The sequence below is a fragment of the Euleptes europaea genome, chromosome 18 (assembly GCF_029931775.1).
Source record: "Euleptes europaea isolate rEulEur1 chromosome 18, rEulEur1.hap1, whole genome shotgun sequence".
NCBI classification, from domain to species: Eukaryota; Metazoa; Chordata; class Lepidosauria; order Squamata; family Sphaerodactylidae; genus Euleptes; species Euleptes europaea.
The window spans coordinates 28,524,126-28,549,913 of NC_079329.1; the positions used below are offsets into that span (position 1 = coordinate 28,524,126).

The 25,788-nt window shown below is 47.2% G+C and overlaps 1 protein-coding gene across 2 annotated transcripts; it reads right to left on the reverse strand.

Annotated features, from left to right (window-relative positions):
- STAT3 (signal transducer and activator of transcription 3) lies at nucleotides 1-25,497 on the reverse strand. Of its 2 annotated transcripts, none has more exons than XM_056863128.1 (23): nucleotides 25,352-25,497; nucleotides 22,083-22,227; nucleotides 19,117-19,215; nucleotides 17,288-17,383; nucleotides 17,121-17,202; nucleotides 15,704-15,798; nucleotides 14,839-14,990; nucleotides 13,097-13,255; nucleotides 12,875-12,967; nucleotides 10,959-11,018; nucleotides 10,183-10,212; nucleotides 9,869-9,962; nucleotides 9,727-9,774; nucleotides 9,206-9,289; nucleotides 8,053-8,151; nucleotides 7,821-7,956; nucleotides 5,801-5,853; nucleotides 5,622-5,716; nucleotides 5,278-5,417; nucleotides 4,381-4,593; nucleotides 2,597-2,639; nucleotides 1,767-1,879; nucleotides 1-405 (listed from the first exon to the last, which is right to left on the reverse strand). In XM_056863128.1, the coding sequence occupies exons 1-23, from the start codon at nucleotides 25,477-25,479 to the stop codon at nucleotides 350-352; spliced, it is 2,313 nt and encodes a 770-aa protein (XP_056719106.1). In that variant the 5' UTR covers nucleotides 25,480-25,497; the 3' UTR covers nucleotides 1-349. The 2 variants fall into 2 exon arrangements, with proteins under 2 accessions (XP_056719106.1, XP_056719104.1); XM_056863126.1 differs by having other exon boundaries at nucleotides 4,378-4,593.
- Nucleotides 25,498-25,788: the final 291 nt, after the last annotated feature.

Genomic DNA, 25,788 nt, shown 5'->3' on the forward strand with positions numbered 1-25,788 from the left:
CAGTATTTTGTGGCATGCAGCAAATTTGTATAGGAGGCCAAGAAATACGGCTGAGGAGTGGATGCAAAGAGGCACTTGGTCTACCAAAACACATACACACATAGACTCCTTAAACAAATAGCTTTATACAAAGGAAAAATAATTTTTCAAAAACTAAAAATAGGACTCTCCCCTCTAGTCAGGCTAGGAGCTGCCCACAACGGCACACTCAAGGTGACCAGAGGAGAACCCACGATCACGTGTCTCTTGCCGAGTCGGTGCCTGTGAGGTCGGGCTCTGTGACTGCATGGGAGGAGGAGCATTTTCATGCCAGGAAGCCAGAAACGGTCAGCTGACTAGGCGGGGCTGGTCACATGGGTGAGGAGGCGCACTCAGGAGTCAACTCCATGTCAAACTGCAAGGATTCTGCAGGAGAGGCAGAAAAAGAAGGGGGGGGAGTGTTCCAGATGCAACACACGGTTTTTTCCACTTAAGTCCCACAGAGCCGAACATCATCATCCAACTCAGCATCCAATTCAGAACCCACAGCATGCTCAGGGCTATGGGCAGTTTTTGATTTAACAGTTACACAAGGGTGGGGGGGGCACACAATCGGATAGTGGCTGTGGAATTCAACACCTGCAAGATACACCATTTTTAAACTGATCAAAATTCCAGTCCTGCTAGAAGTCTCAACTGAATGAAATTTCTGGTAAACTCTCAAAAAATAAACGTTTTTTGTTTACTCAATAGGTAAAGCTAGACAAGTAGGAGCCCCGTGGCGCAGAATGGTAAGCTGCAGTACTGCAGTCCAAGCTCTGCTCACGACCTGAGTTCGATCCCAACAGAAGTTGGTTTCAGGTAGCCGGCTCAAGGTTGACTCAGCCTTCCATCCTTCTGAGGTTGATAAAATGAGTACCCAGCTTGCTGGGGGTAAAGGGAAGATGACTGGGGAAGGCACTGGCAAACCACAAAGTCTGCCTAGTAAACATCAGGATGTGACGTCACCCCATGGGTCAGGAATGATCCGGTGCTTGCACAGGGGACCATTGCCTTTTTTAAAAAGCTAGACTGCCCTCCATAGCTCACCCCTGCTCGCAGTATCAGAAAGAGGTGGAATAAGTTACATAAACATAAGCAAATTAGCATAATTTATATGGGTGACAGGATTCAGCTTCCTTCCAGCAGAATCTGGATTGTTTAAAATGAATACATATCCCTCTGAACACTGCATCACATAGTTCCTTCTCTCACCATGATGCCAATTCTGAGCTGCTGCTTCTCATCCCTTCCTGTCTTTATCTAGGCAGTCTTGCTGGTTGCTTCGCCCTCAGCAAAGCCTTCCAGTTCTCTCTGTGGGAGTCCTCTTCCTTTTTTTTTACATTCATCTCCCACCTTTAAACACTCCCCAGGGCCCTCCCTCCTATCAGCCCAGTTCCTTCCCCATAACCTCCATTTTCTGTTTATCCTCATGCTAGAACCTGGCACCCTCTTCCTGGTTGGCCTTCCGTCCCCTCCCGGAACACAGCTGAAATGTCACACCATGTCAGTCTTTAAGCCCTTCCCTCCTAACGTCCTGGCTTCTCAAACCTCCATGAACTGATCCAGTAATCCACGGCGTGGCAAAGATAAGCGTTTGGTTAAGCCCCCTCGATTTCAATGGGAACTAGTCAGGCACACGCGAAACCAATCAAGGAGACTTGGGGGTGCTTATGTGCAACCGAACGGCGCCCTAAGCACCACACACTGGACACTCCAGTGGTTCTCACGGAAACAGATGCACTCACCAAACTGGCCGCTGGCATTTCCCTCTGCTGCTTCACCGTTATTGCCAAAATGGATCAGGGATTCGAGCGTTCGGGGAGACATGGGCAGCTCAATGGTGCTACTGCAAGTTGTCCTGGAAAAGGGGTGGGGCAGGGGAGAAGAGGAGGGCGCAGATGTAACGAGAGGGTTGCCAACTCTGTGTAGGGAAATCCCTGGAGATTTTGGGGGTGGAGCCCGGGGAAGGCAGAGTTTGGTATACAATGCCATAGAGTCCACCCTCCAAAGCAGCCTTTTTCTCCAGGGGAACTGAACTCAGTCATCTGGGGATCAATAGTAATATTGGGAGATCTCCAGCACCTGGAGGTTGGAACCCATGTGTAATGGCCCAGCCCAAGCTTTGAAGCCAGGAACTCAGCCATGCTGCAATAAGGCACAGCCAGAGCTAGAACCTCCCCCCCCCTCTACCCACCCCCCAGAATTTCAAATAATCTTTCTGGTCCTGCAGCCTTAGACTCGGGGAGTGGAAAATAAGCTGGAACCCTGCCACCTTCGTTGGTGTCCTTTCTTTCACTCTCCCTCTTTAATAAGGCATTTTTGTGGAGCACAATTCCTAATCCTAGGTTGGGATGGTGGTGGAAAGCCATGCATACCACCTCCCCCCTTCTGTGACATATTCCATCTTGTAGTTTAGGGGAAAGGACCATTTCTGCAGAGGAGCCAGCTGAAATACGGACGAGGAAGTGAACTCTGCTTATAAACAAGCCACACCGGATAGATGAGTAGACCCTGCACACACACCCACACCCAATGCTGTGGAATCCCATCCCTCTTGCAAAGAGAGAATACTTACGGAGTCACACAGATGAACTTGGTCTTTAGATACGGCGCAGTGCCTATTTGGGGAGGAGGAGAAAAGGGAGAAGGATTCTCTTAGCTGACATGTACTGGAGAGCAGAAGTCTCTAGACTTCCCACAAAGTAGGATTTAGAGACAAATCATTCAGGAATGGGGCAAATCATAGGCAGATGCACACTAATTGCAAGATGAAACCAGCAGCTACTATACGGCTTTTAATATAGTTCTGAGGTAGTTCGCTGTGCTGCTCTCTCTTTCTCCCACCTCTAAATCCTATTTTGTGGAGGGGGGAGTAGCAAAAGAGCTGGCGTTCAGAGAGGCGAATCAAGGCAGACGTGTTAAACTTAGCCTGAGAAGTCCTGCTCTCCGTTTTGTTTTCTTTTGTAAACACCAAGGGCCTTAAGAAACAGCAACAACTCACAGGGGCTTATGTTGACTTGCTATCTAAGGTTTTCCATCTTTAGCTGTTGCTTCTCCCCCCCCACCTCCTTTTTGCCATCTTATTTTCAGACTCAAGGTTGAAAAGATAAGGGACAGTAAATTAGTATCAAAATAAGCACACCAATGCCCTACATGAGACTGCACCAAGGGGTGGGGGCTTGCCCATGACGCCACTCCCATTTACTAGTCATGTGGATAACCTGCAATTTTCAACAAAGCCCTTAACAGGAGGAGGAGGAGGAGGAGGAGGAGAGATGGTTTTTATATGCCGACTTTCTCTACCACTTAAGAATCAAACCAACTTACAGTCACCTTCCCTCTCCACAACAGACACCCTGTGAGGTAGGTGGGGCTGAGAGAGCTGTGACTAGCCCAAGGTCACCCACCTGGCTTCATGTGGAGGTACAGGGAAACAAATCCAGTTCACCGGATTAGTCTCCGCCGCTCACGTGGAGGAGTGGGGAATCAAACCCAGTTCTCCAGATCAGAGTCCACTGCTCCAAACCACTGCTCTTAACCACTACACCACACTGGCTCTCAAGGAAAGCAAGGAAGGGCCAACAGGATAGAGGCTTCCTTGCTTTGTCACAGAAACGGCACGATCCTGAGCTCTGGCAGTACAACATCTCTCAAAACAGTATGTGAAAAGTACATTAAAGAGCTTATTATAACAGCACTACTTTTGGTGCTCGCCACGTTTGTTCATCTCAGTTTTTCGGAATACCGCCACCACACGGTTTGCCCGCTTATACTTATTATCTGACAACTCCTCGTCTTTCTAGAGCCTTCTGTTTAGCTAGACTGAGTGCTAACCCCTCTATGGTTATGCAGGGCAGAATTCTGAATATACCATACCCAGACTGTTCTTGCTCTTCTGGCTCTATCGATTCATCAGCTCATGACCTCTTGGAATGCCGCTTCTATGAGGAACTTCGATCATGTTATATCTCTCCCCTTTTAACATATACATCTAATGCCTCTGCGTCTAACATAATGCCTTTTTTATTAAGTGACAGGGATCCCAAGGCTACATTGTCAGTGGCAAGATTTATTTCAGTCCTTATATCCCTCAAACATAAGATTTACGCTGCTCAAGATCAATGGTTCAAGGAGCTTCAAAGGGATAAAGGAAAACACTTTGTGTACCCTCAGTTTGAACGTGGGCAGCAGGTACCCCAGGAACAGCACATGCAAGCAAGTCAAGCAGATGCCAGTATTCTATAGAAACACCCCCCCCACACACACACACACACACTGAGAACAGTCAACCAAATTAACACCATTTTGGGATCCTGCTACCAAAAAATGGGAGGAACGACGCAGAAAGTCAACAACTACCTGGGTCGGTAGCTTCGGGGTGCTCCTGGCTCTCAGGGCGGCAGTACTTTCCGAAGGCCTCCTCCTTGGGGATATCGGGATACAAATAAACAAGCGGGGAGACCAAGATGTTGGTGGCATCCATGATCTTGTAGCCCATGATGATCTCAGCGAAGGACATGCTGTTCAGCTGCTGCTTGGTGTACGGCTCCACGGACTGGATTTGTGTCTTCCCTGCAGCAAGGGCAAGCAACGGGCAAAAGGGACTTAATAGGCATGCCCCGAAAAGGAACCACGTGTACAGGTTTTTGGCCAAGGTCGGCGGGGAGAGTTGCTAAGAATGACTGAAAAAAAATCCAGACAACTGAAAAAATAGCCATCGGAAGTGGGACAATCCCCTAGCCATTGACTGAGCCTGCTGCGATGTCCCTGTATTCTCATGAACATTGTTTAAGGGAAGGCCCTCTGTAGTGGAATGGTGACAGACTGTACAACTTGTGCAAGAGCATTAAGGTCAGTTTGGCTGTGAGAAAAATACCCCACAGGGTCCAGGGACAGGACAAACTTGTTATGGGTAGGCAAGAAAGATCTGGGCCAGAGTCAAAGAGCCACAGACTAAGCTTCACATACTGATCTGAATTAAGCAACCAACTGTATTTTGTAACTTGCTTTCTACATTTGGTCCACGCTAGGAAGCAAAAGTGTGCCAGTTACTTCCTGCTCAAACAAGGAAGGTACAACTTCAACTGGCGCCCAGGGCTAACATTCACTAATCCTTGCGACCTGCAAAGGCATGTGAAGTGTCTCAGCGACAGATCAGTGGCAGAGCACATTCTCTCTGTGCAGAAGGTTCCAGCTAAGGCTCTCAGATAAGCAGAGCTGGGGACAGTACAAGTTGTTTGGGACTGTGCTCCTTACCACTGATGTCCTTTTCCACCCACGTGAAGGTGATTCCACCTTCCTTGCTGCTTTCGCTGAAACGCAGCAGGAAGGTGCCTGGCGGCTTTGTGCTCAAGATGGCCCTCTCGCGCTCTTTGCTGATGAATCCCATGATGTATCTGGGAAAGGAAAACTCAAGTGTTACTTCTTAGCTATTTGCAACCCTACAGCTCTGTCCACAAAGCCTACTACTCCAACACCAAGCTGCAACAAAGCCCTCCTACCGCTGAAACTCTAAGAGGACCACCATTAAGGCAGATAACCCCTCTCAGGAGCAGAGATGCTGGCAACAGCCATGGCCTTGATGACAGATGCTCACTCACCCTTCATTCCAGAGGGCCAAGATGTACTTCTTCACCAGGTCAATGATGTTATCCAGCCAGACCCAGAAAGAGAAGCCTTTGCCTGCCATGTTCTCCTAGACAAACAGTGGACCCATGTAAGCAAACTGGAGCCACCTCCGAGCCCAGACACCACACATCTGGTCTTCCAAAGGCCTTACCTTGCAGAACTTTGCCCATGTTATCTGACATCCAGAGTAATTGACACCCGGCCCTGGAATGTGGGGAAAAGGAAAGCAATCAAGAACAACGTCAGCCTTAAAATCTTGCCAGGAATGTCATATTTTGGGTGCCAGGTGTCCAATGTGCTAGTGCTTTGTACGTTGCATTGGCAATCCTCCATTAAAATGATCTGTTAGCTTATCTAAGAAATGTTGCTGCCAGTCCCAGATGAGGCTTGTGGACTAGATGGACCACGGTTTCAACAAGGACCAACAGGCAATAAAATCAGCTTAGTAGTTATAGTATTCGGTACTAAAATATTTAATTTCTTAATATTAATGGGTTCTTTTTTATACTTAGTGTGTATTTTAGAAATTTGTTAAACTAATGGGTAGGTGATAATTATAGGGGTACTAAGGAATATGGAAATTTAAACATAATTGCTTGGGCACAGACATGATATTATTTATGTTATTTTCCCTAAATTTTCTTCCCTATTTTTTTTCTGTATCCCTGTATTTCAAAAAATAAATATACATTATTTTTTAAAAGGACCAACAGGCATCTTCCTTGCAGCCACTAATTACATATTTTGCAAAATTTATACCCTGCCTTTCGGCCCTCATCAGGGCCACTAAGGCAACTAACAAATTAAAGAATACATAATAAAATCACCCTTTAGAAACAGTAAAACCAATCAAAACCCCTCCACAACACATCATTAAAACAATTAAAACCAGAGCTAAAACACGTACAAAAACAGTAGAAAAGAGCAAGCACCTTAAAGACTAACAAAATTTCTGGCAGGGTATGAGCTTTCGTGAGCCACAACTCACTTCTTCAGAAAGCTCATACCCTGCCAGAAATTTTGTTAGTCTTTCACAACACCTTTAGTGGCATATATTCACAGTACAGTACAAAAACAGGAGAACACAGAAAGCTAGGACTGAGCAAAATCAGGATGTAAATTCTCGAAGCCTCATTGCCAGTTGCAGACATTTTGCTACCCTGTCTATTGTGGTAGAATTTTGTCCAGAAAGGAAAAGCTGTACCTTGCGCTTGTCCGAGGCTCCATTCCATACGGCTAGGAGTGATTTAAGAAGTTTAGCCCGATTGTCAACATAGAAAGGGCAATACAGAAAAACATGTTGTAGTGATTCTACACGTCTCAGTCTGCAAGGGCAGAGTCTATTTATATATGGGATTTTCTGAAGCCTCCCAAATAGCACTGTTGAAGGTAAAACATTAAACCTTGCAAGCATAAGGGCTCTACGTTGCTGTGGGTTGATCTGATGGTAGAAATAGAACGCTGGGCGGTCCAAAGGTACTGAAACCCCAAAATATAGTGGGGAACAAGTTTTCCTGGCTGCACAATTAAGTTCGTGAAATTCTATGTCTAGGATTCGATGTTTTATGATTTTATATGCAGATGCTTCAGAGACCAATGCGAGCGAGTCTAAGGAGATTCCCAAAGTTTTAATTTTTTGCTCAATATGGCATAACCATTTAGAAGACTGATATTCGGCGAGCATTAAATGGGAAAGACTAGTGGAATCAGAGCTAAAAGGTAAATGCAGCCAGATCTTGACTGTTAGCAGCCATGCTCTAGTTTCCAGCAGTCTTTGCTTGGTTTCTAGACAGATTGCATTATATGGTACACGGTTTGGGATTCCCAGAATCCTTTGTAGAAAAGAAGGACTGGAGGCTTTCAACTGCTTGGTTGAATACACTGATCCATATTGGGATGTCATAAAGCAGCTGGGAACACAATTTGGCATTAAAAACTTTGAACGCTGCGGACACATATTGGCTACCCCTTGTATAAAAAAAACGAGCCACAGACCGCATGCTATTTTTCACTAGATTTGTTACGTACTTGCAATGTGTAAGCCAACTTTTTTTTGTTAGTCTTTAAGGTGCTACTGGACTCTTGCTCTTTTCTACTGCTGTTGACAGACTAACACGGCTACCCATCGTGATCTAGCCACATACGAAAACAGAAAAAGAAAAGTCCTTTACCAAGCAGTTTCTCGGCGAGTGTCGTCAGCTGCTCTATACTGAGCCCTCGCTTGGTGGTGGAGGAGAACTGCCAGCTGAGCACCTCGGCCACCTGGTCCCAAGTGCCGATGGGCGGCTTGGTGAAGAAGTTCACATTCTGTCAACAGGAGAGGCATGTTTGTGAGCCGGAAGCAGGAAAACAAAAGGCAATCGCTCCCTCCGACGCGTCGAGGTTTCGGTAGTTCCAACATACCTTGGGGTTGTTTGTCAGCATGTTGTACCACAAGATCGACGCCCAGGCGTTCGGCATCTGGCAAATGTTGGAGATCACCACTACAGGAAGCGAGTGGGTCTACGGCAAGGAAAGGAACAGGGGTTGTGAACACCAACAAATCTTTCTTCCTCCATACTTCCACTGCCCTCTGTCGGGCAACTAGAAGCACTCTACAGCTCTAGTCAGTGTAGCGGATACAAGATGGGGCACCCAGATTGGGTGGTGGTGGTGAAGGAACTGAAAGTTTGTGATGCTGTGGCATTTGCACATAGGTATCTAAAGAAGGGGTCTTGAGAGTGTGAAGGGATCCAGTCAACAACTGCAACATAACTGGAATATTGGAGGGGGAGTGACAGTTCAATGATAGAAAAGGAAGAGGAAAGAAAGAAACAGAAGGCAACTCTGGGATCTGACAGAGTGTGGTTATTAAGAAAGGAACCAACAGTGGTGAGGCAGCTGTGTGTTTCAGGATGGAAAGGCTAGGACAGGGACCCCCCGTGCATGTGGCATCGATCAGACGTTTCCTGGAGCTCAATTCAGTCTTCTCGTACCTGCTACATTAGAACCCCGCATTTCTTGTCAATAGCAAAATGGACCTCAGGGTTCTAATCCTGACACATGACAAAGCTCATTTTAGGAGGATGAGAAAAAGCTTTCCTCTCTGGAGTTTAATTGTGGGCATCAACGTAGTTAGACAAGTAGCCTTCTGTTCATGAACACATGAAGCTACCTTATACTGAATCAGACCCTTGGTCCCTCAAAGTCAGTATTGTCTACTCAGATCGGCAGCGGCTCTCCAGGGTCTCAAGCTGAGGTCTTTCACATCACCTACTTGCCTAGTCCCTTTAACTGGAGATGCTGGGGATTGCACCTGGGACCTTCTGCATACCAAGCAGATGCTCTGCCACTGAGCCTCAGCCCCTCCCCATCTGTCCCCATTACAACCCTGCGAGGTATGTAAGTATGGAAGAGTGCGAGTGGCCCAAGGTTGCCCAGGGTGCTGGATGGCAGAGTAGGGAATTGAACCCAGGCCTCTCCTTGAACCACCGCACCAAATTGCTCACATCCCAACCACGTACAAATCCCAACTTTAAAGAGGGTAGGCTGGGGGCCATCCGCTTGCAGAGCTCACCTCTAAGTCAATCTTCAGGCCCTGGTGGTAAACTTCTGTCTCAAAGGTGATGAGATGGAGCTCTTCCGTGACAATTAGAGAAGCCTGAACAGGGATAGAGAAGAGAAAGAAAAATCACTAGGGAGGTGTGTGTAGCCTTTTGAAGTCCTTATTTCATCTTAGAAACCACTCTGGTGAGGCAGATTAAGCAGAGAGGTGGGGGATATTCTCAAGGCCATCCAATAAACTTGGGGGGCAAATCTGAATGTAGTTCCTCCAGTCAAGCTCAACAATGGCCCAGGATGGTCTTTGCTTTCCAGCAGATAATGGGGTATAAACTCTTCAGTACCAGGGCTATTGTCTGAACACATCCGGGGTAATGTCTGAACACATCTGGAAGGCTCCAAAGAAAAGTCTCACTGCTTTGGGGGGAACAAGGAGAAAGCAGCCCAGGGCAGATGTTTGCATAGTCCACATTTCACCAGAGCTAACAGGTAAACTAACATTTTCTTTCACGCAAACATGGTGCTGGGGCAACTCACATCGCAGTTGGCTCTTCCTCCGTTACCACATCTCTGCTCCCGCAGCGTCTACGGAGAGAAGATAGGAATTAGATACAGCGTGGCCAGCAACCACACGGCATGGTTAAAACAGAGAGAGAGAGAAAAAAGTTCAGCCACTCACCAGGTGCTTGAATTCTGCAGACAGACTTCCATTGTTGGACTCCTCCATGTTCATCACCTTGGTATTTGTGCCCAGGATGTTAAATTTCCGGGACCTTGGGTAGGGAGAGAGGGATAAGAAACGGCACAAAGAAAATGCCTTGAGCGTTAAATATTTTTTAAAAACGTTCCCCCAAAGAGCAACAGGGGAGGCAGGACAAATCAGGGAACCAAGACCTGCAACTTACATATCCATTTTATTTCTATCACATCTTTCTTCCATTATGGAAGCTGGAAAAAAAGAAGCCGCCACAGGAAGTGACGCCTTGAACTTACCCGCGGAGCGCTGCTACTTCACCAGAATCCCTGTGGGAGAAAGAGAGCACAGGACCTTTGTTAGCAGGAAGAGTGCAGGATGGATGGGGGATGTTATGCAATATAAAACCAAGGCAGGCCCACAGCAGAGGCAGAAGGGCTGGATACAGTGATGGCAGAGAAGAAGAAGAGTTGGTTTTTATATGCCGACTTTCTCTACCACTTAAGGAAGACTCAAACCGGCTTACAATCACATTCCCCTCCCCACAACAGACACCCTGTGAGGTAGGTGGGGCTGAGAGAGAGAGATTTGCCCAAGGTCACCCAGCTGGCTTCATGTGCAGGAGTGGGGAAACAAACCCGGTTCTCCAGATCAGACTCCACCACTCCAAACCACTGCTCTTAATCACTACAACTTGCTGGCTGGCACCGCAAAACACTACAGGAGGAAAAGGCGGGTGGGGGGGGGGAGATCTGGAGTGCAGGGATGGGAACAGGAAGTGGAATGCAGCAGGCTGGATTCCTAAGGGAATCCAGCTAGATGGAATAAAAAAACCACTCTAACACAGCTCCAAGCAAAACTTTGGCAAAAATATTAATCCTGGCAACAGCTGCAGCTGCCAAGCTGAACAGGCTGGTGTTGTGCCTCTCCTTTCAAGAGATTTTATCACCGCATCCAAATTAGAAATGGAGATCTCTGTTACGGACAGATGCACAAGACTCAATTGTTTTTCAACCACACAATCCACTCTCTCTCTCTCCCTCTCTCAAATGTGCTGCAAAGTGCTCAAACCTACTTGTCAATGCAGACTTTGATTTTCAGCTGGTAGTTCAGCTCAGGGAACTTGACTAATAACCTGCAAAAAAAGAAGTCAGAGTTTGTGCTTGGTTCTGAAGAAAACTCCAGCTTCCCCTCCGCCCCCTTCCACCTCTCATTTAGTTTCTTTAGACTGAGCTAGATCCAGGCAAAGCATCCACATAAATGCCTAGCAGAAAATGGTGCAGCACCGTAGGAACATACAAAGCTGGCTTATACTGAGTCAGACCACTGGGCCATTTAGCTCAGCAGATAAATAGGTTTATTGTTGTAACCACATGGTCATAAAAAACATAAAATCAAGAGCAGAAACATAAGCATAAAGTACAAATAAACCGTGCAGCTATAAAATACAAAATGCCAACTGTGGTTACATTCAGAACAAGCCTAAAACTACAGCTTGTCCATAAATATTTTTGTTTTTGTTTTAAAAGATAAGGCAAAAATAGACACCTGACGACTGACATGGCAAAATACAAAAACTCAACAAGTTCCATATCTGTGCCCGTGAAGCTGATGATAATGTGACCCAGACACCTTTCTCTTATGCCTTCATAAAAGGGGCAATGTAAGATATAATGTTTGAGGTCTTTCCCTTGACCCTGACTACAGGGACAGAGGCACTGCTCTACAGGAACTTTATTGAATCTGCCTTCAAGGTAAACAGAGGGCAGGGTCTGGAAATGAAGGCTGGTAAAAGCCTTTCTTAGTGGAGGACTAGTGAGATTGACTAGGTAATGTGGAATGTATTTCTTTTTCTTACAGGAAGGGTACCAGAGAGAGAACTTCGAGTGCCGAACCAGGGCTGCATCTCAGCTGGCATCACAATTGTGGAGCCAATCACGGATTTTTTTGGTATCCCATAATTTAACCTCCTCCTTCTGAGGTCGGTAAAATGAGTACCCAGCTTGCTGGGGGTAAAGTGTAGATGACTGGGGAAGGCAATGGCAAACCACCCCGTAAACATAGTCTGCCTAGTAAACATCGGGATGTGACATCACCCCATAGGTCAGTAATGACCCGGTGCTTGCATAGGGGACTACCTGTACCTTTACAGAGGGTACACAATACATTTGCAAAATATGGGACAGCATGATCATCCACCAATTTCCCTCCCAACTAGGTGGCCTTCTGGAAAGCTATAAAGTTTTCTTAAAGTATTTTAGCAATTTCACGTGAGCCCTAACAGTAATTGAGGGCAAACCTGTCTCCAGCCTTTGATGTGCAGCTCAGTATCATCTTCCCTGGCTGGCAGCAGCTCTCCATACCATCGGGAGAAAGGCCTTTCCCAACACCCCTTAAGTGCAGATGCCAGGGGTTGCCCTGGGACCTTCTGCACGCAAAACATGTGCTCAACTACTGAGTCACGGCCCCGCCCCTGAGCTGCCCTTTGAGTGACACCGCAGCTTCAAGGCAACCAGCCTTTTGTTCAGTCTGATCTGATACTGAAAATTTCGCTTCCGCTAACCTTACAGAATCTATAGTCCACACCTACTGCTGAACTCGCATGGTGCAATTGAGTCTCTGCTTTCATAAGCAGACGCACGAGGAGCTGCTTCATTGTATTTTTGTGTGGAAGGTCAAGATTTTTTGCTCGCCCGTGTTTTTAGCCGACATCCTGGCTTTTACCATATCTTTAACCTGCTTATTTTTATAGTCTAATTACCTTTTCTTTTTTAGCTGTTTTCAAATTTGATTTTATTACACTCTTCCTTTGATACTTCCTTCTTTTAAAAAAGGCAACCTGTCAACTTTTAAATAGACTAAAAAATATAATTTACATAGATTGCAGAATTTAGCTTCTCCTGGTGCAAAATTTCAGCTCCTCAATGTAGCATCATCCTCAGGCTCTTTCCCACCCCAAATGTATGTGCAAGAACACAGCCAGGAACCCACCGCACTTTCGTTGTGAACTGTACTCCTGTTTTGATGACCAGCGGCCGGTCGGGGTGCATCGGCATACAGGGCTGCCTCTCCACCACAAATGCACTGCGAGGAAAGAGAAAACAGAGGTGAGGAGGAGGAGGAAGAGATTCCAGCCTGAACTTTCTAGCTCCACAAATGGCTCCAAGGGGGGACCGCGTTTTGCTCCATACACAGAAGGCGGGCAGGCCGTACCTTTTCATGAGGTTCCTGAATAACTCCACGATGCGCTCCTCCAGCAAGGGCCGGTGCTGAACAATGGGGTCTCCCTTGTAGGAGACCTTCTGCTGGAGCTCCTCAAGCTTCTTGATCTGCTGTCGTGTTTGCAGCTGCGACTCTGCCAGGGATGTTATCCTGGGAACGGGGCAAAGGAAAGCGCCTCAACATCCAAATGTGTATCATTTACCATGCTAACTAGACTGCAACGTCATCTCAACGTTGCAGGTCAGCAATCATGCCGTCTGCTTTAAACAAAATATCAGAACTGCCCCCTGCAAAGCTGCTGTGTATCGAATCATACCACATCTAAAGGCAGCGTGCTCTGCTCCGACTGGTGGCAGATCTTCGTGACTTTGGACCGGGGGAAGGGAGAAAGGGAGGGAGGTGTCTTTCTCAGTCTTACCTCTGGAGAAACATTTAACTGGAGATGCCATGGATTTAAGTTGGCACCTTCTGCTTGTAAACTGCATGATCTACCACTGAGACAAGTCTTCATGCAGTTCAGATGCTTTTCCCCTAGAGGGAAATCATACTAGCTACTATTCACACAAGAGCTGCTATGCCGGATCAGACAAATGATCCATCTAGTCCAGCATCTTGCTTCACATGGTGGCCAAATAGATGGCCCCAAAGGCCAGTAAGCAGAGAACAGAGCTCAAAGTCGCCCGCTTTTGTTGCCTCCCCAGCAATGGCATTTGGAAGGCTGCTGCCCCTGAACATGGAGGTTCTGATGGGCCCTCTCTCTTTTGTAAATCTGTCTAAGCTCTCCTTTTAAAGTCACAGAATCATAGAGTTGGAAGGGGCCATACAGGTTATCTAGTCCAACCCCCTGCCCAATGCAGGATCAGCCTAGAGCATCCCTGACAAGTGCTTGTCCAGCCTCTGCTTAAAGACTGCCAATGAGGGGGAGCTCCCCACCTCCCTAGGTAGCGATTCCACTGTCGAACCTCTCTTACTGTAAAAAATGTTTTCCTAATATCCATCCAGTACCTTTAGTCAAACTAAGCACTCCCTATATTATCCCGCACACCAGAATACTTCCTGGAGCTCTTGTGCCCTGTGCCGCTTTGCGCACCAAAAAGTCTCCATTGGCCACAACAGCTGCAAGAGCCGTACTGGCAAGAACCTGTAAGCAAATGTCAATACCTGACATAGAAGAATGGAAAGACAAAATGCTTGACTATGCAAACATGGCCAAAATGACTTTTATGATGAATCCTACCACAAATGAGTCAATAGAACAGTTTAATGAGAAATGGCAATCATTCTATATCTATGTTAGCCGACAAATAGATAAATATATCATAAGACTCTAGAATACATCTTTAGATAAATGTAACCATACTAACTTAATGTAAATGCTTGATAATCATAGGATGAACATGTAGAATGCTTTTGAATTCTTGAGACCAAAACCGTGCTTGTTTATATCAGACGGATTTCCCCTATCCCCTCCCCCTTTTTCCTTTTTGTATCCTTTATCTGACAAATAAATAAAAAACAAAACAAAACCGTGCTTGTTTATATCAGACGGATTTCCTCAATCCCCTCCCCCTTTTTCCTTTTTGTATCCTTTATCTGACAAATACATTAAAAAAATACAAAAAAAGAAAGTTTCCATTGGCAAACCAGGCTCTAGTTTTGAGACGTTGTGGAAAAAATACACCCATGAGCCGGCTTGGCAAGGAAGGGCCGTTCAAGGCCACTTGGGCCCTCACCAGTTCTCAAGGCGATCGAGGCAGATGTTGGGCGGGCCGCCAATACAGGCGATCTGCTGCCTCCTCTTCCAGTCCGCCAGCTCCTCGTCCACCAGAGTCTTCTGCACATATTCCATGGCTGACAGGAGCCCGGCCAGCTCACTCACAATTCCCTGCCAAAGGAAAGGAACAGGCACATTCAGGGCCCTCTTTTTCTTCAGTTCAGGCATGTACTGAAGACCTCAAGGAGTGCAAAGTAAACCGGTAAGCTTGCATGCATAGAACAGCCAAAATTATACAGCGTGCTTTTGTATAACCTAATAATACCTTGAAACTTAAACGTTTCAAATATATCTACCTTGCATTTTACCCCACACATTCTCCAAAGAGCTAAGAGCAGCACACACGGTTCACCCCTCCTCCATTCCATGTCCACGGCAGCTCTAGGCTAAAAGAGAGTAACTGGCCCAAGGGAAAGTAAGGATTTGAACCCAGATCTCCTTGGTCCCAGTCCTGGTGGCTTTAGCCACTACATCTCTCTAAACGAAGCCAATTCACACGTTTGGCTGCAATGAGCCAAGGAGAAAGTGTTCCTGTATGTGTGAAGCAGCCCTTTGGCCCAAGCCCAGAGGGCGCTGCCTTCCATGCTGAATGCTAGTCAGCATTAACACTTCAGAGTGGAGTTCGTGTCTACTCAAATGCCAGATGCTTTCTGTTGGGGCCACAAATTGCAAAGCAAGGTGGGGAAATGCACACAGCTGCTACTGGAGAGCCCCGGGCAATTTGGGCGCTGTTACTGGAGAGCCCTGGGCAATCTGGATGCTGTGTTTGGAGCAGGGGCAAAGATGGAAATAGGGAGGGAGTCTATTATCTCCGCAGCCTTTACCCTCCGCATTTGATCCAGTGCCGTCAGCATCTGCTCCAGCTGCTGCATCTTCTGCCGCGTCACCGACTGGTTGTTTCCGTTCAGATCTTGCATATCTAAAAGGAGATCCACAGAGCAAGAAATGAGAACTCTTAATGTACGCGTGCAAAAGGGCTCTACGGTTCTACACATCCTCTTCTTTCACCTATAAGGAACAGGCTAATAGCTGTCTCTGGTAAACACATGCCTCGCTCCACCTTTGCATTCTGCTGCTGACTGCTGACCTTTTATTTCCGCATGCAGTTACGATCCTAATTCTCTGTTTTTGGTTTCTCTGCATTGGTTACTGGTTCCTCTTCACTGCTTTTTGCACTGAATCTAATACTCTAACATATTTTCTCTCAAACATACTTCTCTAGATGTTACTCAATCCCCCCACCCCCGGCTTTGGCTCTTCTGGCTCATTATAGCTTGCCACACACCCTTTCCTCTCCACCTCTGTTATGTCTCTGCAATTTCTCTAATTGTTCTTTATCTTCAAAATGTTCAACTAGTAGATGTTTAATTGGTCTACTTTTTAAAATGTCCTAAGGCTCCTTTACTTTAATGTAACTTGTGCTAATGGTTTTTGAGCCTCTTTTCCTCCTCCAATTATATTTATTTTGGGGGGTAATTTGACTCACTTATATGGTAAAGCCCTTGGGTCGGGCCCACCTTTGTATGCATTTCTGTTCTGCTTTATTTCAGGGTACATCCAAATTACAAATTCTATTGTTAGCGTAAAGCATTTGCGAGGTTAGTCCTGCTAAGCATGTAAAACAAGCCTTGTCAAGGAAGAATCACCACGGCTTCTGCAAACTGAAGCCTGGCCTCGCTGATCTCTTAAAGTATTTTAAGGGCCTCAACAAACATAGAAAAGTGAGGCAATAAACATTCAGAATTGAGCGTCCTGAGAGTCTCAGCTATCATTTAAGGAGAAAAAAGTAGTCACGTTCCTGGCCGCTATAGTTTTGAAGAAGAGCTCAGAAGCTGCCTGGGGAATGCTCAAAAATGTTCATGCAGTTCCTGGAGAACTCTCGGACACCACAGGAGATCTGACCAGTATCTAAGGGACTTCAGTGCACAGCTTGTTCCTCTTGAGCAGCAACAAGACAAAGATATGCAAATATGTATATAATTTTAACAGTTCAGTCAGGTTTCCAAATCTAGTTTTGCCTATTGGGCAGATCCAGCTGGCCACCAACCTCAAGCCCCTGCGGCAAAGATCCCCAGGCAAGGTACCCTTGTGTTTCATTCAAAAGCAAAATTCCAATTCCTTGGATTCTAATGAGTCCTTTTATGCTTCCAGAGGCAGACAGGAGTCTCTCTGCTGATGTTTTCTTTGGCAGAAGGAAGCCTTTTGCTTGCTAGGCAGCTCCAACCAGCTCCCCACACCTACCGCCTTGGCTCTTCAGGGTCTTGTAGTTGAAGTCAAAGTCGTCCTGGAGGTTTTCCACCACTTTCATCTTTTGCTCTAAGTCCTGCAAGGAAGCCAGGAGGTTAGCACTGGGGCCACTCGAGGTCTGGGGACCAGGAAGAGAGGGCTGGTCTCCTTTGCTCACCTACCTGGACCCTCTTTCTCACATCTTGCAAGTGCTGCTCCAGCATCTGCTGCTTCTCGGTTACCACGGCAGCAGTAGGATGGTTTGCCTGTCCCCCTTGCTGAAGTAAAGGGAGAGACGAAGAGAGGGAGGATATCAGCGTTTTTATCTGGGCCAGCAACTAGGGTTTCACACACACACACACACACACACACACACACACGCTTAAGTAGCAGTAATGTTTTGAACCCAAATGTAAAAATGTTTATTAAGGATTCTTTAAAAGGATGGTATGAATATTTAGGCATTTGTCATGCAGATCTACCCATGCAGAGCCAGTGTGGTGTAGTGGTTAAGAGCGGTGGTTTGGAGCGGTGGACTCTAATCTGGAAAACTGGGTTTGATTCCCCACTCTTCCACATGAGCGGCGGACGCTAATCTGGTGAACCAGGTTGATTTCTCCACTCCTACACATGAAGCCAGCTGGGTGACCTTGGGCTAATCACAGCTCTCTCAGCCCCACCTACCTCACAGGGTGTCTGTTCTGTTGTGGGGAGGGGAAGGGAAGGTGATTGTAAGCTGGTTTGATTCGTCCTTAAGTGGTAGAGAAAATTGGCATATAAAAACCAACTCTTCTTCTTAATATTGTTTTTCTTTAGTGTTACTATAACTATGGGAGGAATTACCTATGCTGGTTCTCCCCCCACCCACCCCCCGGGTAGAATTCAAGCAGCCAGTTTTCCTCCTTCTAGCCACCACCCCAAGCAAGCAGTTGGCAAGAGAAGAAAAAGAAAACCTTAGCCTCTGTGCTGCTGGTTGATTTCCCTCTGAAAGAAAGCCACCCATCTTGCTTCAGCCCTAATTCCAAATCAAGCGTGCATCACCATTTATACAGGGGAACAAGGGGATCGAGAGAAGTCCCTGCCTAAAAAGAAAGTGGTTGAGTGTATGACAAGGGGCTCACACAAAGTTGGAGTGAGCACGTGTCGTCTCTTCCACTGGTTTGTTAGATTCTTCCCTTGAACAAGATTACATCAGGATGAGAGGTCAGTTATTTTTGCTTTCCACTGATGACAGGGCTTGGCCCTTTTGCTGGAGTCTTCCCGCAGCTATCTACACTGCTTGGTGAACTCTGTATCGGGAGGGGCGCAGGATGATTCTCAAAAGGGTTATTGCATGAAGGATGGTATTGGAGTGGCCGATCTGTGGGAGGCTGACATTAAGCACACATGAAGCTGGCTTATACTGAATCAGACCCTCAGTCCATCAAAGTCAGTATTGTCTACGCAGACCGGAAGCGGCTCTCCAGGGTCTCAGGCAGAGGTGTTTCACATCACCTACTTGTCTAGTCCTTTTAGTTGGAGATGCCGGGGATTGAATCTGGGACCTTCTGCATGCCAAGCAGATGCTCTACCACTGAGCCACAGCCCCTCCCCAAGTCAGTACAATCCAGGCTAGATCTCTCTTGCCCCCCCCCCAATTTTAAGAACTGCATTTAAAACCAAGCCTCAAACACAACGATAAAGAGATCGACAGATAGAAGGGAAATCCCAGGAAACATTAAAGTAGCGCGCAGAGACTTGCCGGGAGCTCCCTTAGCCAGGGGCCACCATTTCCCGACAAATGGAGGCGTAGACTCTTAGAGGAATGCCACTTGGAAGATTTATGGCATCAATTTACACCGCTTCTGCTCCTTAAGCAACGGCACCAGAATGGGCAAGAAAGCGTGCGCTCGCACGGCACCTCTTTCCAGCACAGAAATGTTCTGAGGCTACAGCCAACCAGTCGGCAACTCCTTTACTGGAATCAATAGTGACGGCATGGCAAACACCTGAGGGCAGCCTCTCTTCTCACCTGTGCTGCTGTTGCTGCTGTCTGCAGGAGCCGGGTCTCCTCCCAGAGGCAGCGGGCAACGATGCGGGCGATCTCCATCGGTTTCTCCAGGTACCTGCTCTGTAAAGAGGGACACAAACTGAATGAAATAGAAGGAGTGAGGAAACATCATCCAGAACATAGAGTGAATACCGAGTGTCTGCTCACACTAGCAGTTCCTTCGTTTTAACCTCCCACCGTTGTGCGGCACTACTGACGTAAGAATGGCCTTGCTCAGACCAAGGAGTCTTCTGGTCTGGCATTCCATCTCCAAGAAGAAGAAGAGTTAGCTTTTATATGCCAACTTTCTCTACCACTTAAGGAAGATCAAACCAGCTTACAGTCACTTTCCCTCCCCCTCCCCACAACAGACACTCCGTGAGGTGGCAGAAGAAGAAGAGTTGGTTTTTATATGCTGACTTTCTCGGTGGACTCTGATCTGGAGAACTGGGTTTGATACACTCCTCCACATGAGTGGTGGATGCTAATCTGGTGAATTGGATGTTTCCCCACTCCTCCACATGAAGCCAGCTGGGTGACCCTGGGCTAGTCACACTCTCTCAGCCTCACCTACTTCACAGGGTGTCTGTTGTGGGGAAGGGAAGGTGATTGTAAGCTGGTTTGATTCTTCCTTAAGTGGTAGAGAAAGTTGGCATCTAAAAACCAACTCTTTTTCTTCTTCACCACTTAAGGAAGAACCAAACTGTCTTACAATCACCTTCCCCTCCCCACAACAGACACCCTGTGAGGTAGGTGGGGCTAAGAGAGCTTGAAGAGAGCTATGACTAGCCCAAGGTCACCCAGCTGGCTTCATGTGGAGGAGTGGGGAAACCAACCCGGTTCTCCAGATTAGAGTCCACTGCTCTTAACCACCACTCTTAACCACACTACCACACTGGTGCTAGCCCAAGGTCACTTAGTGAGACACTTCTTGGAAACTCACTGGCAGGGTACCAAGAAAAAGGTGTTCCCCTATTTACTCCCAGTATCTGGTTTTCAGAACCTAGGCTCCCGTTCTTCTTAGGAGATACAGTTTTGCTCTTATGGAGACGTTAAAACAAGGAGGAATGTCAACCCCTTGGACAGGCTGTGCCTTGACTTCTCAGGACTGGTGCCAAAGAGCCTCCTTCACTAAACTCTATTGGCACATTTCAACTGCGTCTAGGAGGAGCTGGTTTCATCAGCAACGGAACTCTTGTTTCTTCCTCCACAGGGTAGCCAGAAGCATGTGGGCATAAAGGGAAGAGTTGTGCTGGTTTCAGATTAAGTGCAGCAGGCAAATATGAAAGGCGGCTAAGGAGAGCAGCCAAGAATTTATGCCTCACAGAATTTCATCGCGAAAGCTAAAATAAACCGACCGTGGACCACGTCCCCAACAATGAACCTGCTTATTAGAAGTCCCCAAACCATCACTGATGCCTTAGATCAGAGGTGCACAATATATGGTCTGGGGGCTACACGTGTCCCACTGACACCTGTGGTTTGGCCCAAACACCAATTTGGTGACTCAGAGCCAGCATAGTATAGTGGTTAAGAGCGGTGGTTTGGAGCGGTGGAGGCTAATCTGGTGAACTGGATTTGTTTTCCCACTCCTCCACACAAAGCCAGCTGGGTGACCTTGGGCTAGTCACACTCTCTTAGCCCCACCTATCTCATAGGGTGTCTGTTGTGGGGAGAGGAAGGGAAGGAGATTGTAAGCCGGTTTGATTCTTCCTTAAGTGGTAGAGAAAGTCAGCATATAAAAACCAGCTCTTCTTCTTCTTCAGCAATCACTGCTGAACATGCCCCCATCTCACTGCAGCTCTGAGCAGAAGCCAACTTGGGTACCAACAGAACAGCGCCAAACCGATGGGTGGCAAATCTTAGGCGAACTTCCCAGAAGTGCCGACACCTGGGACATTCCCCCCCTTTACAATGCTAACAACGAAGTTGGGAGCCAAGTTCTCAATAGGGAAACTAAGTAGAATTTCAAGGATTAAACCCTCTCTCCCTTCCCTGCACAACCCCAAGGCAAACTGAGTCTGAATGAGCCTGGAGTCTGCAGTTTATTTACAGAACAAGGTGGTGATCGTCATCTTTTTTAAGCCAGATCCCGGACGCCCAAAACTGTGAAATTCATGGGGAAAGGCTGGATGATGTCATGGGATAGGGCCTGGCGACGTCATATTTTCACAGAAGGGTCTGCTTCCTCCCAATTGAGTAGATTCTGGCCCATGGAACTGATTGCGCTGTGCACCCCTGGCCCCAGCCTGACTCCCACCAGTCCATTAGGTGGTTTTGCTGGTCTCAGACAGCAACAGCAGAGGCAGGACAAAGACTTCAGACTTTGCTTTACTAGATGCCGGGAAGAGAGTTGGGGATGGGGGAGAGAAGAGAACACAGCCTGCCTTGGTGAACTGTTCTCACAGCTGTCCATAAAAGCTATGAGGTGGCTCAGACTCTGAAACGGAAGCATCACTAAACAATCCCCAAAATCTTGGGGGCAGCGGCAGCTTCAATTTGAACGAGGCCTTTAGTTTAACAGAAGGGGTCTACGCACCGAAGCCTCGACTTCTGCATTCTTGCACTCTGCGTACAATTTGTTACTCGGGGGCACTTTCCATTCACTCTGTCCATTCTGTTCACAAGGCAGGACAATTGCAGGATTAGCTGCTCTTTTGTGGGGAGTGACCTGCTCAATGGGCATAATAGCCGGAGCATGGCTGGGGGGGGGGGGGGAGGATCCAAGAACCAGGACCTCTAAGCTGGGGGTGAAACTCAACTAGCAGGATCGCACAAGATTCCAGGGGCCGCCATTCCAGACCGCCTCCCTCTTCAACATTCCTTCCATCTCAGACTTTTACAACTTTGGGTCGATGCTCAGGAGAACCCGTATAACACAAAGCTCTGCAAATTCCTCTGCAGGGGCCGCTCAGTGTCCAAGAGCCTCTCTGCTAGTCCCTCCCCACCTGTAAGAACTGCTTGATCCGCCGTAGGTTGTGCTGGTAGAGGACATTGGATTCCTGTAGGAAGCGGCTATACTGCTGGTCAATTTCACCCAGGAGGTTGTGGAATACCAGGGTGGCGTGGGACTCCTTGCTGGCGGCATAGGCCCTGTAGCGATTGGGAGGAAAGAAAACAGAGAAGGGAGGAAGAAACAGATTTACAAGCCTGACTTTAGTGCATTGGAGAGACCATGGGGAAAAGCCGGCGCCACCCCCTTCTTTGACCAAGAATCTCCACTCAGTCTAATTCTGCAAATGCTCTGCACTAAAACCAGGAAGGGAGTATAATTAATATCAGGAAGCTCCTGAATATTTTCCCCAGCTTTCCAGAGAGTTCTGTAAACATGCAAAGGAACGCAAGAGCACACGCCTATGAAGCGAAGATGCTTAGATCTCTAAACATTCCTACTATCGAGTGCATTTTTACAAAATTCTGGCTGAGATACCATCCCAGGTGGAAGGTCATTAAGCAATTATGCAATTCATAGAACAAGTTCCCTATAGCAGAAAGGCTTTGCCCTTGTGGGTCAGGGGATATAGAAACTTCAGAACATGTCTTGATACGCTGCTCATTCTACCAAGAAGTCCGCACAAGGGTTCTTTCCCCTTTGCTTAACACTTGCCCTGACCAACCAGATGAGTTTCTGGCTAAGAAGCTCTTAACTGATGAAAAATCACAGTTTACACTCTTGACTGCTAAATTCTGCACTGCAGCTATTAAAATACATCGTACCCTGACAGAATAAGAGTAACAGAAATAACAGAAATACTGTATTACTCAAAATATTAAGGGGTCTCACCAAGTTATACGATATTTATATAAACTTTATTCATACACGTAATGTGTAATTTTTAGGCTTAGATTATTTGTAGTAGCAGTTGTTGTGGTTTTCATATTATTTATTCTGGCTGTTGTTGTTTGCTTGTTTGGTTGTTTTTGCTGGTCAGTGACTGCATTAATAAATTATCATTATTATTATTATGCAATTCAGGGCCGGACGGAAACTGAAGAGAGCCAGATTCTAGTCCCTGCTTGGCCATGAAGCTCACTGGATGACCTTGGGTCAGACAGTTTCTCTCAGCCTTGTCAACTGCACATGTTATTGTGAAGATGAAATGAAGGAGGGGGAATGGAGCATGGCATCTTGTGCTCCCTGGGAAAAGAGCAGGATAAAAAACGCACTAAACAAAGAGTTTGGTGTTTTGGACAACCACCACCAACACTATGCAGCAATCATATAAAGCTTTCGATGCGTAGTGGGGTTAGAGTGTCAGACTAGGATCTTGAAGACCTAGGTTCAAATCCTCTGCCATGTACCGTATTTTTCCGCCTATAAGACACCCCCATGTATAAGACGACCCCTATTTTTTTAACCTAAAATTAAAAAAAAATAGGGGTCATCTTATACATGGGGGTGTCTTATAGGCCCGCTCTCTTTTCCCGCCCATCAGCTGACAGGTGGGGAAAGAGAGCAAGCGGAAGTCTTGTCCCCTGGCCGGGTGGGGTCCGGCGTTTAAACCGGTCGCTGGCCGGGGTCCGGCGTTTAAACCGGTTTGAACGCCAGACGCCAGCGGCCAGGGAACAAGACCCTTTGGTGCTCGCTCTCTTTCCCCGCCCAACAGCTGACAGGTGGAGAAAGACAGCCAGCAGGGAAAGAGGTGGCTATTGCCGCCGGCCCCACCTGTCACAGGCGGGGCTGGAGGCAACAGCCACCTTTGGTGTATAAGGCGACCCCCCTAATTTTGGGACTAAATTTTTAAGAAAAAAGGTCATCGTATACATGGAAAAATACGGTAAGTTTGCAGGATGGCCCTGAGCTAGTCACACACTTAGTCCAACCTACCCAACAGGGTTGTTGGGGGAATAAAATAGAGGAGGAGAGAATGTTGTTTGCCACTATGGAGCCCCATTGGGGAGAAAAAGTGTGCTATACATGAAGTAAACATTATGTGTGTGCGCGTGTGTGTGTAAAGTGCCCTCAAGTCGCAGCCGACTTATGGCGACCCCTTTTGGGGTTTTCATGGCAAGGGACTAACAGAGGTGGTTTGCCAGTGCCTTCCTCTGCATAGCAACCCTGGTATTCCTTGATGGTCTCCCATCCAAATACTTACCAGGGCTGACCCTGCTTAGCTTCTGAGATCTGACGAGATCAGGCTAGCCTGGGCCATCCAGGTCAGGGCAAACATTATATATATCCTGGTTATAAACCTTACAACAGCCCTTTAGGGTAGACCAGCATTACCCTCATGTGGCAGAGGGGAGGTACCAGAGAGAACAGTTTGCTTAAGGTCACCTAGTGAGCTTGTGGCAGAGATGAGATTTGAACTACTGACCTGCCCATTCACGGTTCATTCTCTCAGCCAATACTCTAGACCAGTATCTAGAGCAGGAGACAGCAACCTGCAGCTTGAAGCTGTTTTCAAAGGAATTTTGTCCGGCCCTAGGTAAACTCAGCACATTTTCTCGTGTCTCTTTTTATTTGACACCTAATAGCCTAACAGCAGCACTTAAGCACATGTAGCCATACGCTCCATTGACTGGGAAACCTTTAGTGCTTGATGGCATTACCTTTATTATGGAGACTACCAATTCATGGCTGCGGAAGAGGGAGCCACTATGGACAGTAAACTCAAGGAGGGGCCATGGTTTAGGGGTACATACCTGCACTCCAATCAGAAGATGCCAAGTCCAATCCCTAGTATCTTCAGTTCAGCGGATCAGACAGTGGGTGACTTGAAAGACCTCTGCATAAGCCTTTGGAGAGCCACTGCCAGTCAGAGTAGACAATGCCCACCTTGATAGACTAAAGGTCTGACTCAGAATGGAACAGCCACAGCCTCCCCCTGAACACATGAAATTCAGTGGAAGAGCACCTTCTTTGTACACAGAAAGTCCCAAGTTCAATCCTTGGCATCTCCAGTCAAAAGAATCAGATAGAAAGTCACACGGAGAGCTGCTGCCAGTCAGAATAGACAATGCTGACCTTGATAGGCTAAAGGTCTGACTCAGCAGTGGGCAGTTCATGTGTTCACATTTGACCTCTGGACCACTATCTGAATGAATCGTCCCTGAAAATGGCCACCTTGACCCAAAAATGTTTTTTAAGTGTTCCCTCTCTGTGTCACAACATTTGCTTTCCCTCTTTATTCCTCTGCCTCGGCCGATTTGATGAGCTTTAGCAGAAGCAAAGGGAGTCGCTCAAAGCCAATCCCAGTGGAAGAGAACAACTCACCAGTCCTGGCTCTCTATCCAAGGTGCGAGGAACTGCCGCAGCTCCATCGGGAAGCTGTCGCTGTAGAGCTGGTGGAGCTGCTCCAAATACCGCGTGTCCAGCTGCTGCAGTTGGTTCCACTGCGCCATCCTGGCAGCTGGCTCTGGACACCTGGGAACATACACAGAACCATAGAGTTGGAAGGGGCCATACAGGCCATCTAGCCCAATCCCATGCCCAATGCAAGATCAGCCTAGAGCATCCCTGACAAGTGCTTGTCCAGCGTCTGCTTAAAGATTACCTGGGAGGGGAGCTCACCACCTCCCTAGGTAGCTGATTCCACTGTCGAATAACTCTTACTGTAAAAAATTTCCCCCTAATATCCAGCCAGTACCTTTCCACCCACAATTTAAACCCATTAGTGTGAGTCCTATCCTCTGCTGCCAACAGGAACAGCT

Bases quoted from the DNA above. Each gene is read 5' to 3' on its own strand.
- STAT3 (XM_056863126.1), bottom strand. From the start codon at position 25,479: ATGGCGCAGTGGAACCAACTGCAGCAGCTGGACACGCGGTATTTGGAG. The intron at 15,799-17,120 runs GTAGGTGTGGGG...ATCTCCTTTTAG, and splicing joins GACCCTGAAGAGCCAAGGCG to ATATGCAAGATCTGAACGGA. The intron at 5,717-5,800 runs GTAAGGCCTTTG...CTGTTTGTCTAG, and splicing joins CATGGGCAAAGTTCTGCAAG to GAGAACATGGCAGGCAAAGG.